The 17594-nt window shown below is 41.2% G+C and overlaps 1 protein-coding gene across 1 annotated transcript in view; it reads right to left on the reverse strand.

Moving 5' to 3' along the window:
* Nucleotides 1-4846: 4846 nt before the first annotated feature.
* mmp11a (matrix metallopeptidase 11a) overlaps nt 4847-17594 on the reverse strand; it is a 66939-nt gene continuing 54191 nt past the window's right edge. Inside the window, 5 exon segments of the mRNA XM_034171221.1 lie at nt 4847-6316; nt 7206-7466; nt 10349-10553; nt 14721-14971; nt 15828-15949. Coding sequence (XP_034027112.1) covers nt 6198-6316; nt 7206-7466; nt 10349-10553; nt 14721-14971; nt 15828-15949 — 958 coding nt within the window. The 3' untranslated portion in view covers nt 4847-6197.

A 17594-nucleotide genomic window follows, 5' to 3' on the forward strand; every position in this document is an offset into this window, starting at 1 on the left:
TTTTCTGCCTATCAGCGTTTGCGCACGGGAGCTGCCTCACAAGCCGGCAAAGCTTCCTTACTTACACCAGAGAGCATCTTTTGTCACTTCGCTCACCTGGTGGGGTTCCTTCAGTTTGTCTACCTGCGGACTGTCAGGAAATCCGACGGCCTCTTAAATGTCTGGGGAAGAGGAAAAAGCGTGGCTCCAGGGGAGGCGTGAGGCACCGACTCTGGAGACGCCGCAGCAGATTCCCGCTGCCTGTCATCACTCTAACGTCCGCTCGGTAAGCAATAAACTCGATGAACTTGTGCTGAGAGCCGAGCATGACAGTGAATTTAGACAGAGTAATCTTGTGTGTTTGACGGAAACATGGCTTAAAGATCATCACGATACACCGAGCCTGTCAGGCTACACCGCTGTCAGAGCGGACAGGGACGCGCGCACTGCGCACAAATCCATCGGAGGGGGTCTGTGTTTGTTTGTGGATAACAGCTGGGCCACTCAATACAGCATACGAGAGCAAGTATGCACACCTGACTATGAGATACTATCTTTTAGACCCTTTTATCTTCCGCGGGAGTTCGGACAGATCACTGTCATTCTTGTATACGTGTCCGGTCCAGATGACGACGCAGCAGGAGAGAGAAGAGCAGAGAGCTGTAATAATGCACTCACCCACTCTGCTGACCAGCCCGTTTTCATTCTGGGTGACTTTAACTCCTGCAGTCTGTCTGACCACCTGCCCACTCTACAGCAATATGTAGACTGTCCTACACGTCTGCATCGCACGCTTGACCGTTGCTATGGCAACATCCCAGAGGCTTATAAAGCGGTATGCAGACCGCCAGCTGAGAGGGAATATATTTAAGGCAAAAATTGAGTACAAGAATAAAGTAGAAAGTAAATTTTTCAGTGGCAATATAAAACAAGCCTGGGAAGGTCTAAATACACTGACGGGCAAATCCAGTAAGAAATGTGATGCTCTTACAACCATTAATCAATGTTTTGTTGATGAGTTAAACCGTTTCTTCTGTAGATTTGATAAAAGTGGATGATAAACAGGAATGTGATGAGATCTGTAAAAATCTTCCAGCAGGAGCTCCCACAGCCATCACTGAGGATGACGTGGCTAAAAGTCTTTCTAAACTGAAGCCAAACAAGGCCACTGGTCCAGATAGACTGTGCTCCTCAATTAAAAGGAGTCTTTTCCAGATTGTTTAATTCCCTTCTTGTCACAGGAGTGCCCAAATCTTGGAAATTCTCCATAATAAGGCCTATACCAAAAAAGCCAGGGGCAAGCAAACCTGAAGATTTTCGTCCCATTGCCATAACCTCCATATTATGTAAAACTATGGAGAGAGTTTTAGTTGACGTCCTGACCACCACAGTGGTCAGTGAACTAGATCCTCTGCAGTTTGCCTATAAGAGGGACAGAGGTACTGATGATGCCGGATTGATCTTGCTGGACATGATCTCAAAGCAGTTTTCACTTGCTAAAGTATATGCTCGGGTTTTGTTTGTAGACTTCAGTGCAGCTTTTAATTCTATGAAATGACATATTCTTCTGAAAAGGCTGGCTGATTTAAATGTTGAAAAGGGCCTGATGCTCTGGATCAGAGACTTTCTGTCTTGTCGCCCTCAAAGAGTTTGTGCTAACAAGATTCTGTCAGCAGAGCTCATCATAAGCACTGGCTGCCCACAGGGTAGCGTTCTTTCACCTCTGCTCTTCTCTCATTTTACAAACGAATTTGCAGTTAATGACACAAACTTTAAACTGATTAAATACGCGGATGACATGGCCCTAGTCGGCCTGCTACAGAAGTGTGACTCCTCTGGCGAAGCCTCCTATCTCGCTCACATTAAGGCTCTTGAAGCTTGGTGTCTCGACAGCCAGCTGGAAATCAATATGTCTAAGACAAAGGAGCTTGTTTTTCACACAAAGCAAGAACTGACCGTGCAGCCAGTTTCACTCGATGGCCAGCTTGTTGAAACGGTTGAAACTTTTAAATATCTTGGTACAGTTCTTGATAGTCACTTGAGCTTCTTTGAAAACACTGATTTTATCTTTAAGAAATGTTCACAGCGACTCAGTCTTCTCAGAAGATTGAGTTGTCTTGGTGTTAAATCGCAGATTTTAGAGCTTGTGTATTCTGCACATATTGAGAGTATTTCATCTTTGTGTTTGGTTTGGTCACTTGAGTTGTAAATGTAAGGACAAATTAAATAGAATTGTAAAAATGGCGGGGAAAATTGTGGGAAAACCCCAGAAGACTCTGGCCCACATTTACACTGACAGGATGAGGAGGAAAGCTGAGAGAGGTCCTGGCAGACAGCTCTCATCCTCTGTCCTGTCAGTTTGAGCTCTTGAAGTCTGGGAGGTGCTACAGAGCTCCTCTGGCCAAAGGTTCTTTCAAAAAATCTTTTATACCAAATGCCGTCACCATAATGAACTCAAAAAAGTGACCACTCCACAAATTAAACCTGAACTGCTTTACTTCTGTTTTATTTGATTTTATTAGATCTTACTGTACATTTTATTTATCTTACTAGGTCTTATTCTATTTCTTCTTTTACTTCCATGTATTTTATGTATCTTATTTTTGTTTTATTCCTGTGTTTGTATGAATGTTTTATGACTGGTTTTTTTTTTGTCATTTTTGTGCTGGTGAGCCAAAGACAATTTTCCACATCGGTGGACAATAAAGAATTATTCTATTCTATTCTATGGGTTATGACCATTTATTAAACAATAAAGTACAGGAAATGTGAACATTGACACAGACTTGTTTATGAAAAATGCAAGGAGCTATAATCTTATGGTGTAACGCAAAATATTCCTTTAATTTAACCAGGTTAGTCCTACTGAGATGGACACCGCTTTGGGCAATTTTAAAGTATGCAATCCACCTGCATGTCCCCACAAACAGAGAGAACATGCAAACTCCACCCAGAAAGACTGCAGGTGGGAACTGAACCCATGACCTTCTTGTTGTAAGGCAACAGTACTAACAACTAAGCCACTGTGCTGCCAAATTCCCAAGGGATTTATGTCCCAATTCCTTAGGACATGAACCAGACTCGGCTGTTTTGTACTCTGGGGTGTGTTTTGTGCAGATGTGCTCCAAAAGCATTGTTGAAGACTTGGAGTAGATTTACTCCTTAGTAGGAGTAGATTTGGTGTTGAAATGTGCGATGCACCTCAGCAGAGCTTTGTGCACTTCTGTGCATTTTTGTGAATAAAACATGAGCCCCTCGGGATTGTTCCTGTTCAGTATGAAGATTATTTTCAGATGAGGCAAGTGCTTTCGGGTTGACCTTTGGGATTTTTACCACTCTTGTGAATATTTTTAGACAGTTGCACCAGTTTTCTATTGCAGAACCTTGATTAAAAAAAATCTCTCAGGTTATCAGATATGACAGTAGTCTGAATTTGAATTTCAGGGTCGTGTAGGGGTCACTCCAAAGCCTCGGTGGTCAGGAAGGGCACGTGTAGAGCATGGCGTTCTTCTTTGGCCATTAGATAATCTGGCTTTGAAAACTGTGAAGCTTGGTGCCACGAATTATTTTATAAAACTGTCACTGTGATTCATCCTGTAAAGAAACAAAAGTGGAGGTAAACATTTGTCTGCTTTCTTCGGCTCTGTGTTTGTGGTAAATGATTTTATTGGAAATAATACAGTTTATATAAGACAACATAAAGAGTACAGGCTACATACATACTGTAAGAGTTAAAAGCAAACATGTACAACAAATGGAGTTGTTTCTGTATAAATATGTTTTTCAATCCAGTCGGCATTCACTGAACAACACGAGATGAAGGAAAATGAATCAAGTTTTCAGTGTCCTGCACTGAAAACATTTCAAGTGCCGCAATACACCACACAGCAGACGAAATGTCAGCTGACCTGTGGCCACGCTGCTCAACCTGTGGGAGGTGGTGACCCACTGACAGGTTGAGACTCAAGTGCTCGGAGTCACAGACTATTTAAATCAGCACCAGTCTTAAAATCTTGGAAATACTCGGCAGGTTCTGAAATAGATTCAGAACAGATGAGGTCAAAGTTGATTCTGTTACAGTCTCATTGGTTTGTTGTTGAACAGACTGAGCGCTGCAGATCCCTACGGCAGCTGCTGTCCCTGAACACAACACGCAGACAAACCTGAATAAAGCACCTTTCGGTAAAAACTGTCAGAGACGAGACCTTTGAGAACAGTCAATGGATGTCCTGCAATGTGATGTGTGGCACTCCAGGTGGCGCTGTTGCACTTTTCCTGGCTGCTAACCCTTAAGCGATCATTAACAACCAAAGCTTCACAACCATTTCGGAAGAGTGACACCAAAACCAGACTTAACCTGGTCCCGTTTTAACAGTTGTACACTGTTTACATTATACATATCACAAATTAACTTTATGAATAGTTTAAAATGAAATTTAAATTCAAATGACATTATACACACCTTGTTGATTTCCGTAAAGATTATAGTTAACATTTAAATCTACAAAAGTGAATTTTAAAACGTCTTTAAAATTAATTCCGCAAATCACAGTTTAAGACAACCCAAATGCTAAACTAAAACAAAATGTAACTAGATTTCTAATATATAACTTATGGGATGTTTAATTTGAGTAGTTCATGGTAATTTACTTTTGATATTTTAAGTCTCATCAGAATCTGGTTTATGACGAAAGCTAACATCTAGTAAGATAACTGCTATTAGCTGGTTGTTGTATTCTTTGTATCAAGAGATAAATGTGTTATCATGGCTCTGCTTTTTGATCCTTATGTTTGATTTTGTTCACTGCCCTTTAATCTTCACAAGTAGCCTTTGATACTAACAAGTGTTTTTGTTTTGTTTTTTTTAATCCCAGTCACTGAACTATGCCCCTGAGTGCTTAGTTTAGCTCATGGTCCTGTTTTTTTTTTTTGTTTTTTTTTTAATCCTTGTTTTTGGTTACCATGATTAACCTTTCATACTAACCACTAGTATTTGATCCCAGTCACTGAACTATGCCCCTGAGTGCTTAGTTTAGCTCATGGTCCTGTTTTTTTTTTTTGTTTTTTTTTTAATCCTTGTTTTTGGTTACCATGATTAACCTTTCATACTAACCACTAGTATTTGATCCCAGTCACTGAACTATGCCCCTGAGTGCTTAGTTTAGCTCATGGTCCTGTTTTTTTTTTTTTTAATCCTTGTTTTTGGTTACCATGATTAACCTTTCATACTAACCACTAGTATTTGATCCCAATCACTGAACTATGACCCCAATTGCTAATCATGGATCACTGTCCTGTTTTTCATCTTTATCTTTGATCCTGCTCACTGACCTCTGACTGTACCAAACCAAAACCACTGGTATTTGAGCCAGGTCAGTGAAAGGTGGCTATGAGCACTGCTTTTGGTCCTTTAGTCCTGTTTGCTGACCTTTGATCCTGATTACAGATTTTTTTGATCCTCATGAACTGTATTTGATTCTGACTGGTGTATGTTGATACTGATAATATTTGATTTTGGTCATTGAACTTTCATCCAAAACACTAATCTTTGATCATGTGGTTGATTGGTGATCTTTATCTCTGATCTTGGTCACTGACCTTTCATCCTGAGCCACATTAAAATTTACTGCGCTCTTTGGCCCATGCAGCTTCTACAAAGATTCAATAAATTCTGTTAATTAGATTTTGAGTTATCCTGCTAACAATCAATCAGACTTGGGTTCATCCAACTGCATATATATGACGCCCAAACGACCCCCTCCTCAAACGTCACCTGTTTTATTTATTAATTTATTAAGTATTTATTAATGTACAGTTTGATGTCACTCTTCAAACACGTTGTGATTAAAGAACAAGTCGGGGAGTTAAATGGTGAAGCAGCAGTGTTGAAAATCAGAGGAGCTGAAGATGCTGCAGGTCACGTTGGGTTTACTGGACCCTGACTTCAGTCTTAACGCTGACAAAATGTGCAAAGTAAATCTGAGTGTAGCTGCACAGGAGGTGCCAAGTCAGAAAAGTAATGTTGGTTTTCCTGAGAGGAAGAAATAACTGATCAGAGTATCAATACATGGAGTAAAGTTATCAATACATGGAGTGACGTATCAGCAGGTTTAAAGGTTTCTCATCTGATCCCTTTGAATCTGCAGCAAACGTTAGAAAAACACTTCTTCATGGCCAGAAAAACAAAACAAAAACAAAAATCTGCTGCTCCTCAAGACTCATATGTTCCGGCATTCGAAAAAATCCATGCCGATGTAGCGAGGGTAGCCCTCTAGAGAGTTCCTGCTGACAGGATCAAACTTCCAGTACTGCTGTCCTTGAATAAAGTGGGCGTAACCTGAAAAACAACATTTAGAACATTTGTGGAGTCATTTGAAATTTTCATTACCTTGCATTTTGTGATCATGTGGCTTTTAAAACAAGTGAAACAGGATGCCCCGCCCCCTGAATTCTGTCCTTCGTTTGACCTTCATGGTTCCAACCAACCCAAGAGGAGCCATCAACAAATTGGACTTCTAGTTTTACATATCGTTCTTGTAAATTCTCAATGTTCTTGTAGCCTCAACTTTCAGCTGTAATTCAAGGCTTTAATAAAAAATATCACATTAACCATTTAAACTGAGGGGCCCATGCAAAAAAAAAAAAAAAAAAAAAGATGAGTGAGGGAAGCCATCAAGGCACATGTGACAACTCTGTTACAGGCTTCTGTGGTTGTGATTGGAGAAACTGTGCACACTGCAACCTGTTTTACAACTTAACTATCTTAACAAATTAATGCATCAGTAACCGTAATTCAATAAAACACATACATATATAATATGTATGTTATGTATAAATTCTGAAACAGGCCACTCTACTTAGTTTTAGTATTTGTAAGTATATTTTGATGTTAATAATTTTGTACTTTTAGAGCTATTTTCATTTCAGTGTGTTTAGGTAAAACAGAGTAATATTTTACTGCGTGGTATGGCTATTTTCACTTGAGTAACACTTCTTTCATAGCTAGTTATGGCAACAGCCTCTGGATCAAACTGTGAGTCATATTTTTCGTGGGAATTTGCTGCACTTTTGTAATAACTGTAGTCTTGTTTTTTCTGTATAAATAAATAATGGATGTGGATTTTGGGTCTTTGCTGAGCTGTGTCTGTGGGGACTGAACCCAACACCAACAGGAACTCATTAACAGCTGTTCTACTTCAAGTACTTTTGTTGTTCTTGAGGCATACCGTATACGTCTTTGAAAGCAGCGTCCACGCTTTCAGGGATTCCGCTCCAGTCGTGCATGCTGCGCGGATACACGGACTCAACTCTGTTCTCCCGCGGGCTGAACCTCCAGTAGCTGCCCAACTTGAAGAAGTAGGTGTTGTAGTTGGAGTCGTGGCCCCAACGTAAAGCTGCCTGGATGCCGGAGACGGCCAAACCCAGACTCCTGATGGAGTCCGGCCCTCTGATCTGCATCTCAGCATCAAACACCCAGTAGTTTTCTCCTACCGAGTGAAACGGAGTCACATTAAGAATGACGTGAACATTCTACTACATCTTCAGTTGAGTCAGGACAGGCATCCGGTGTAAAAGTTCTAACGAATTAAGAAGTAGATCCATTGTGCATTAGTTGACCAAATAGGAGAAGGGAGATTCAAACCTACATTAAAGTTGGTCAAATATTCAGGGATTAATTTTTAGAGTGAGTGACAATGTTTTTAGCAACACACACACACACATGCTAGTGTTTTTTTTTTAGCCTCTTTGGCTGGTCTGTGAATTTTGTTTTTTATTGATTTATACAACTAATACACTGCGTTATTATCTATGACCACACGATGTCACTATGTGTGACAACTGAATGCTGCTCTTTACAGTGATCTGAATGTTACAGTGTGATCTACACTCTGAAGCAGAAGGTGGCAGTAATTCCCCCACTAAGCTTGATTGCCCACCTCCTTAAAACAAGATCTGAATGAGGAGGATGAGCTAGTGAAATGAATAAATCATGCTCTCAAACTGAAAGCCCATTCTACCAAATAGAGAGCGTAACCTAACTTTACACTACTTGAAATTTCACTTCTTTGCATTTTGCTGGACAAGGAGAACTAGGGTAAGTCTAACTATCCTTCATTCATTCATTTTCAACCACGTATCCGTGCCTGGGTTGTGGTAGCAGCAGAGCAAGCAACTCAGTCCACACGTCCCTATCCTTGGCCAAATCTTGTAACACTTCCTGGGGGATCCCAAGGTGTGCCCAGGCCAGCTGGGAAATGTAATATCCCCATCATATCCTAGGTCTTCCCTGGGACTTCCTCTCGGTTAGACGTGCCTGGAAGACCTCCTGAGGAAAACAACCAGGGAGCATCCTCACCAGGTGTCTAAACCACCTCAGTTGGATCCTTTCGATGCATAGAAGCAGCAGCTCTACTTCCAGTCCCTCCCGGGTAGTCAAGCTTCTTACCCTGTATAGGAGTGTAAGCCCAGATACCCAACAGAGGAATCTAATTTCTGCCGCTTGTATCTGTGATTTTATCCTTTCAGTCGTTACCCACAGCTCATGACCACAGGTGAGGATAGGAGCGTAAGTCAACTGGTAAATTGAGAGCCTCACTTTCTGGCTCAGCTCGTTCACTGTGACGGTCCGGTACAACTTCCAAAAGATTTTAGATGTCGCCCCAATCCGTCTATCGATCTCACACTCCAACTTACCCCTACTCACGAAGAAGACCCCGAGATACTTAAACTCCTCCACTTGGGGCAAAAACTCTCCCCTGACCTAGGGGGGTGAATCCACTGTCTTGCGACAGGCGACCATGGTTTCAGATTTGGAGGTGCTGATTCTCATTCCAGTTGCTTCATACTCGGTGTCAGTGCACATCAATGCCTGATAAAGCCAACAGAACCACATCATCTACAAAAAGAGATTTGTCTGTTTTTTTTTGCTAACTAGCCACATTTTAAAGATGTATAGCTGTTTTGAAAAATTCATGTACATTTAGTAAGGTACAAATGCACACTCTTGCTTCACTTTGACATTTTTGTCTGTCCAATGACAACCAGAAGCAGCTTACGCTTGACTTCTCTGTGCCTCGAACTAACATTATTTAGCTCATTAGCTTCTCCTTGCCAATACTGTTTGCGTTTAAAATAAATAATGCACTGATTAAATTCATGTTGCTTATTGTTCGTTGGAGCAGTAGCACCATATTTCAACAATAAATGCAACAAATAAACTAATATGACTTGTGTTTTTACCCACTTCATGAACCATTTTTGGAGAGATGTGACCAATAGTCTAGTGCAACACCTAGTCCGAAGAATATGGTATGAGTGAGATGACGGATCTTCAGTGACGTGTGGTTTGGTAAGTGGCAGCGTATATGGTGTATGTGGTGTCTTGATGGAAAAACTTTGTGTGTGTGACTTTCATCTCAGAGAATTTGAGTTCATATTTAATCCCAGAAAATGTTGTTTTTTTTCTTGTAAATTTACTACTTTAATTACAGATTGTCACAAATTAGTGATTTTTAATTCTGGAAAATCTGAAACTTTCTTAAGCTGCAGTACAAAATTACCTCATTTGTCTCGGTAATTAACTGCAAATTAATTCATCCACAGCTGACTGTCTAAACACTTTGATTTCACTTAAATTACGATGCGCTTTTATCAGGGTTTGAGTTTTCGTTTGGTTTTCTGTTTTATTTTGTTCTTTCGTTCTGTTAGTTATTTTTGCATTTCATTGGTTTTGGTTTGTTTATTCTCTTGCTGGGTTTTTCTGCTTGGGTCTGTCTGTCCCTGTTTCTCTTGTCTTTCTCTTTGGTTCTTGGTGTTCTTGGGTGTTTCTCTCTGGCCACGCTCTGGTTCTGGTGCTTTCCAATGCACACCTGTTTCTGATTTGCTGATTATCACCTGGGGTTATATAAGCTCACTGGGTGTGTTTGTCCCTTGCCAGTTTGTTGTGCCTTGTACCTTCATTCCAGCTCTGTTCTTGCCTTCGTATTCCTGTCTGCCTCAGAGTGTGTACCTGACCTCCAGCCTATTGCCTCGACCACGCCACTTGCCTGATGTTTTTTGTATTGCTGCTCTTTGTGGACTGCTTACTTGTGTACCAACCTGTGCTACCCACCACAGTAAAGCCTTCTAAAAACCAGAGCTGTTTGTACGAGCCCTGCATTTGTACGTGTCCTGCAGTTCCTGACCATCCAGCCTGGTAGTTTTGTTTCATTATCTTCACCATTGAATGAATGAATTAAATTATTTCAGCACACACAGACCCAAAATAACAAAGTAGACTGTCAAAGAAAACAATCCAACAATGTACCTATGTGCCCTGATCCTGCACTCATGTCAAAACAGAAACCACAACACACTTTTCCTCACACACCTTGAAAGAACCAAATGTTCCCCGACTGGTCTTCAAAGGCAGCATCAATGTTGTCTGGAATCCCCCTCCAGTGCCGGGATGCCAGAGCCGGGTAGCCGCTCTCCAGACGCCCATCCCTGATCCGCCACACGTAGCCAGACTTAAAGAAGAACAGCTCGCCTCGGATCATAGACGCCGCATCAAAGTCTGTCTGGCAGGCGTCGGGCTGGAAAGCAGACAAATCACTCATATGTGAAAACTGTAAAGATTCTAATGATTTTTTTTTTTTTTTTTTTTTTTACTGTGGAGAGCTGATGAGTGAAGAAGACATTTGAAAGCAGAGAGGCTTCTTTAAGTCGCTTTTATTGCCACAACACCGCGATGAGGAATGTCAGCGATTTTTAGTGCAAGTGGGGAAAAAAAACTCACATTATTTACAAGAGAACAGGTTAAGTCAGGGGTGGGCATCGAGGGCCGGGACACTGCAGGTTTTCCATGCAACCATTCACCTCAGCAGGTGGGTTGCTGATGAGCTTCTCCTCTGAACATAAACACCTGGTTGTCAATGAAATCACTTGCTGAGACACCTGATGATTAATGAAATCACCTGCTGAGGTGACTGGTTGCACGGAAAACCTGCAGTGTCTCAGCCCTTTATGGCACATGATTGCCCACCCCTGGGTTAAGTGGAACCTTATCACTGTGAGCCTTAAGAGCTTAAAAGTTTTCTTTTGAGCCTTGTCCATCTGTGGTTAAAAAAAACAAAAACAAAACCTCTTTACGATGACATTGTTGAAACGTGTTGACGGTCAGATGAGCATGCAGCCGTGAAATGTTTACAGTGTGACTGCATTCAAATGCAGTTCAAGCTGTTTTCTCAGGTGAGCACATGAAGGCAGCATTCAATTCAATTCGGTTTACTCATTTTATATAGCACCAAATTACAGAGTCGCCTCAAGGCACTTCACACAAAACAATTAAAAAAACTAAATAAAATAAATTAAAATATTAAAAAAGCACAGTAAAAGAGTAAAAAAGTAAAAAGCATAGAAACATACTATGCCAGTATGTTAGCCATACGAAATGGAAAATAAGTGTGTCTTAAGTCTGGACTTGAAAGTCTCCACAGAATCTGACTGTTTTATTGACGCAGGGAGATCATTCCACAGAACAGGGGCACGATAACAGAAAACTCTGACCTGCAGACTTTTTATTCACCCTAGGGACACAAAATAATCCTGCATCCTGCGAACACAAAGCCCGGGTTAACAGATAAAAGAGGGATCATCTCCTTCATCAGAACCCTCACTGTCGACACGCTGCGCGCTCCGTCTTGCTAAAAAAAAAAACCTCTGGTATGCAGTGGTGGGCACAGATAACCAAAAAATTAACTTCGATAACAGATAATCAGATAACTGAAAAGTTATCTTTGATAAAGATAAAACAATAAACCACCCAAAAATGTATCAGAAGTTACAGATAACCAATAAATTCCTGTATTGCCTCTGGTACATTTGCAACTACTAATAAACTGAATTTGAGTTTTAACACCACGATCACTTTTAATAGCATTAAAAATGACAACAGACCCAAACAATGAGCCCGCACCTCTACCTTTGAACATCCTGCCCCCTGCTGGTAGCTCTTGTTTACTACACAGCTTCAACAGCAGCCACAAAGCCCAGCTCTCTACCAATCACAACACTCCGGTCAGGCGGAGGTCTTGGAAAATAAAGTCATGCTGACTTATGGTTTTGTGTGAATACTGACAGAATAACTCCATTAATGTCAATTCTATCATTTGTACAAAGTTAAAATATAACATATATAGGAATGTGAAAGGGGGGTTCAAATCCTTGAGTTGGGGGTCCAGTGGGCCGCAGGGCCCCCGGTGGGGTTGAGGGGCAAAGCCTTGTGGGTGGCTCAGAAAAAGCAGAAAGCTTTTTGAGGATTTTGAGGGGATAAAAAGCTACATAAATTTCATTTGAAACCCAAAAATGTATCATTTTAGGAAACACAATTTTTTATATACAAATAGTCCTTGCTTGGGATTGGATCAGTTGCCATAAGAACCACCCAAGAGAACCAAAATAACATTAATGCAAACTTTATACCTGCCTGTCGTTGCGTCATTCGCAACCGACAGGCGGTGAAAAAACTCATGCATGCGCACGGAGGTTCAAGCTGGCTGATGCAAGTGCACATGATTCAAATCCATATAGTTTTTGCAAAAAAATAAAAAGGTCGGATAGTTTTCTAACAGACCTCGTATTTAGCGGTATTAATATTCGCGTTTACATTATGAATATGTACATATATGTACGTTATGTATTAAAATAGCGGTATTTAATTTGGCGACCTTGTTTAACTGTGAACTTCGCATAATAAATCCCACGCCAATATTTACAGTATTTGCAACAGGAAGGAGAAGCTCCCTTTATTTCTCAGCTATACATACCCAACATGTTTTTACAAACCAGACAAGTGTAATTGTGTGTCTACATGGGTATTTACAAGCCTACTAATCTGTTTGATATCAGAGGAGGATAGGAACCAGGGAGCAAAAATTCTCAACCCCCATGGGAAAAGTTTATCTAGCAGTTTCCCCTTTCATCACTTAAGGGATTACTCTGGCAGAGGAAATTGAAACTTGAGGGTGTGTGATAATAGCTGTGTAACAGTTAGTGCTTGTTGCTTATTATCAATGAAAAGAAAATACATAACGTTGATATCCAGATCAGAAAAAATCAGCAGAATTCTCAGGGGGGTTCGGTTGAACCCCTGAACCCCCCTCTATATTAAGGGTGTTGTAATGCACTAATTCTGAGGTTTGTAACAAACACAGACAGATCCCAAAGGATTCTGGGTAAAAGTGCACCTGCCTAAACATGAATGTGACGCGTGTCGTGTGTTGGTGTTTACAGATAATGTGCTTTTGTAAATATTCCATTTTTTATTTGTAAAAACAGGCATTTTTACGGAAGCCCTGGATGTGTCATTGCAAACTGTTTGCATGTGGAGAGAATTTTATGATGTGCGCACGTTTTATATTACTGTAAAACATGCACTCAGTATTGTCTTGACATATAAATGTTGGCTTTACACTGTGCAAGTTTTGGCCATTTTTCAGATGACTTTTCATTCGTGTTGAGAATTTTTTGGACCGAGTTTCAGGTTAATCGAGCGTCCTGTATCGGTAGTGTTACATGGAGTAACAAGCTGCGTTTTAACATCTCACGACCACTTCCTGATCGCCGATCGTATGGTCGAATGAAAATCAAACCTGTTTGATATTCTGGTCGGCTGTCGTGAGGGTATCCTGCTGCTGAAGAGCTACAAGCGTCCAACCGCTCACACTGTGCATGTGCAAACACACAGACCTGTCTTGTAATGTTTTTTGTTGTTTTGTTTTGTTTTGACACTTTGATGTCTCCATCGAGAGTTTTTGTAAATTAAGTTTGAAAAAAGCTTCCGTTTGCTTCTGGAAACACGAGTCCGACGTTGGGTTTTTGAACGTTACAATGTGTGTGAGAGCATAAATCGGGCGCTTGAACTTTTGCACCGTGTGGTTCGGTGGTACAGTTTGAACTGAAACCGAGTACAGTGATTAAAAATATCATACAGTGTCTGCCAGCTTCAGGACGATACTGCCATGAACACTACTGGCCAGTAGATGGTAGTAGAGGCCTTGAAACTTGCCCAAAACAAAATCCAGATAATCCGTGTCTGCTATATTTAAGATGCGTGGAATTTAACAAACGCAAATACAATAACAACATCTATAAACCCAGAGAATATATTCACGAGAGTTTTAGGCACTAGAGTTTAATGCTGTTGTCTGTGGAGCCTGAACAGAGTGTCTGAAATGCATTTGTCCTGTCGTGAACGTACTGAGATTACCCTATCCTACCCATAATGCACTGCTGGGCACAGCATGTGCTCACTAAAACCTTAAAATTAGCACATTACTTTAAAACTAAAACATATATCTGATATTTTCACTTTATAAAACTTCAGACAGACAGTAATTTTAAATAACTTGTCCGAAATTAGTTTGGTTAAAATTTGAACCATAAGTTAAAAATGTATGTCTCTTGGGTGACTTGGGTGATATGCCAGCGTATTAGTATGGTGTTAAAGGAAATTATTTTTTTTGTGACCAGTTCTCTTTTGCCTACAGAGGACAGCGCAGTTTCTCCTGGAAGCAGCTCTCTTCTGTTTGCGGAGGGTAGAACTATACATCTGTTAGGAAACTTTTAACAGGTAGGTGCTCAACTAATGTAAATGATAAAATGTTTGCTGCTGTTCAGCTTTGTTTACTAAGTTTATCGCTCTAAAATGGGACAGAAAAACGAACATTTTAATGACCGGTCGTTGAAATTTTGCCACTCACATGAGGGACGATCTCGTTGGTCTCGGGGTTGGACGGTGGTGGAGGTGAGGGCAGAACTTTGGGATGAGCTCCGTACAGATACTGGATACCTTGCTTGTCATCCTCGCTCAACCTCAATGGGTAGGAAAAGGAGTAGTAGTAGGCAGACATGATGGCTCCTGGCTCGCGGGAATGCTGCAGGCCGAGGACGTGCCCAAACTCATGGGCAGCAACCTGGAGAAGGTCCGTGCCTGTAGGGGAAAGCAGATTGTCTAGTCTCAGAGGATCCACACTCGTCCTTGGAGCAGCCAAAACTTTCTGGATCTGTGCAAGTCTGGGAGCATGCATTGGTGCTGTGGTTGACACATCCATGATACCACACAAGCGCCCTGTGTCTGGATGGAAACTACCAGTCTGCCACACACCTATAAAATAATCTGATGCAGCCAGGTGTAGTGTGAGCTCCCCTTTGGCCTTCTCCAGCTACTGGGATCTGCAACACTCAGGCACCTATGGGCTGGATCACGCATAGAGAAGTGCGCCACATGGCCAACAGAGTACGTCCTATAAAAGACCTAAAGCCCATCAAGCTGACACTTAACATGGATACTGTAACATGAATGGGATGAGAGTCCACAACTCCTCCTGGATGGGACACCAGACCATCACAGGTTACTCCCTCAGCTTAGTAGTTGAGTGGATTGGAACAATGCAGAAGCGTAGCCTGAAGTTCACACCTGAAATCAAACCCTGGTCTAGAGGTTGGTAGTCCACCCCTTATGCCGCATGTGAACAATATATTTTTCAACTTTCTGGCTTTTCACCTTTCATGGCTTAAAAACTCAGTGATTCAAAATGTTGTAGAAAGGTTCGAAAAATGGTTTTAAAACTGGCTCCACCCCCCCTTTATCTGGATATATTTAATGCACATTATTTCCAGAATAGGTTCAGTGTCATTGTGAAGTTTCATGAAATAGGCTATTAACACAACCTGAAGCATACTTTATAAAAGATAGTATTTTGTGGCTTTGCCCTTTCTTGTAGATGCACTCAAAAACGACTCGAAGATCCAGGAGAAGATCGTGCCCATTGGCGGTTAGTAAAGGTGATCACTCACCCATGTGGTGCTGATGGTCCACGACTCATCGTCGTCAAAGTGGATATCTCCCTGTCGGTGTGTTTTGGGGAAGAAGGCTGTGAGCAAGAATCCCCCCGGGCCGTCAAAGGGAAGGGTGTCTTCATGCCAGTACCTCCAGGGCCATAAACACAACACACACACACACACACACACACAACACACACACCACACACACCACACACACACACAACACACACACACACACACACCCACACACAACACACACACACACACACACACACACACATATAGAAAAAACAAATGAATAAAAACTGTGAACAAAACAATGAAACAACAGTACAAGCTGAATGGGAATCTAATCATAGCACCCACTGGGTGACTGAAGTGAGCGATGCTCAATGCTGTTTCCAACAACCAGTGGGAGGCAGTAAATGTCCACATGAAAAGGAACATTGACGAATCAAAATTTTCTGACTGTAAATTTTCAGTATTCACACTTTGAAATGTTTATTATTATGACACACATCAAAATAAGTAGTTGTTACATGTGAGTGAAGAAAAAGGAAAACCCACCCGCATTAACTGTTGTCCAACAAAAATTTGGTACACTGTCCACCAAACTTTGGTTTGGTACTAATGTCACAACGAACATGAAAGAACTCCCACTGAAGTCATGAAGATCGAACCCCAAATGGTCACTCGAACTCTTACAATACTGGAATGTCCAGTAGTGTTCAGAATAATAGTAGTGCTATGTGACTAAAAAGATTAATCCAGGTTTTGAGTATATTATTATTGTTACATGGGAAACAAGGTACCAGTCGATTCTCACAAATCCAACAAGACCAAGCATTCATGATATGCACACTCTTAAGGCTATGAAATTGGGCTATTAGTAAAAAAGTAGAAAAGGGGGTGTTCATAATAATAGTAGTGTGGCATTCAGTCAGTGAGTTTGTCAATTTTGTGGAACAAACAGGTGTGAATCAGGTGTCCCCTATTTAAGGGTGAAGCCAGCACCTGTTGAACATGCTTTTCTCTTTGAAAGCCTGAGGAAATGGGAGTTCAAGACATTGTTCAGAAGAACGGCGTAGTTTGATTAAAAGTTGATTGGAGAGGGGAAAAACCTATCGCAGGTGCAAAAAAATATAGGCTGTTCAAAATGGATAGAACAATAACTAGAATGGCAAAGGCTCACCCATTGATCAGCTCCAGGATGATCAAAGACAGTCTGGAGTTACCTGTAAGTGCTGTGACAGTTAGAAGACGCCTGTGTGAAGCTAATTTATTTGCAAGACTCCCCCGCAAAGTCCCTCTGTTAAATAAAAGACATGTGCAGAAGAAGTACAATGCAGAAGAAGAAGTACAGTGCAGAAGTTACAATTGCCAAAGAATCACATCAACTGGCTTAAAGAGAAATGGAGGAATATTTTGTGGACTGATGAGAGTAAAATGTTCTTTTTGGGTCCAAGGGCCGCAGACAGTTTGTGAGACGACCCCCCAAAACTCTGAATTCAAGCCACAGTTCACAGTGAAGACAGTGAAGCATGGTGGTGCAAGCATCATGATATGGGCATGTTTCTCCTACTATGGTGTTGGGCCTATATATTGCATACCAGGTATCATGGATCAGTTTGGATATGTCAGAATACTTGAAGAGGTCATGTTGCCTTATGCTGAAGAGGAATGCCCTTGAAATGGGTGTTTCAACAAGACAATGACCCCAAGCACGCTAGTAAACAAGCAAAATCTTGGTTCTAAACCAACAAAATTAATGCCTCGCAGATGTGAAGAAA

Source organism: Thalassophryne amazonica, chromosome 5, assembly GCF_902500255.1.
Source record: "Thalassophryne amazonica chromosome 5, fThaAma1.1, whole genome shotgun sequence".
Classification (NCBI taxonomy): domain Eukaryota; kingdom Metazoa; phylum Chordata; class Actinopteri; order Batrachoidiformes; family Batrachoididae; genus Thalassophryne; species Thalassophryne amazonica.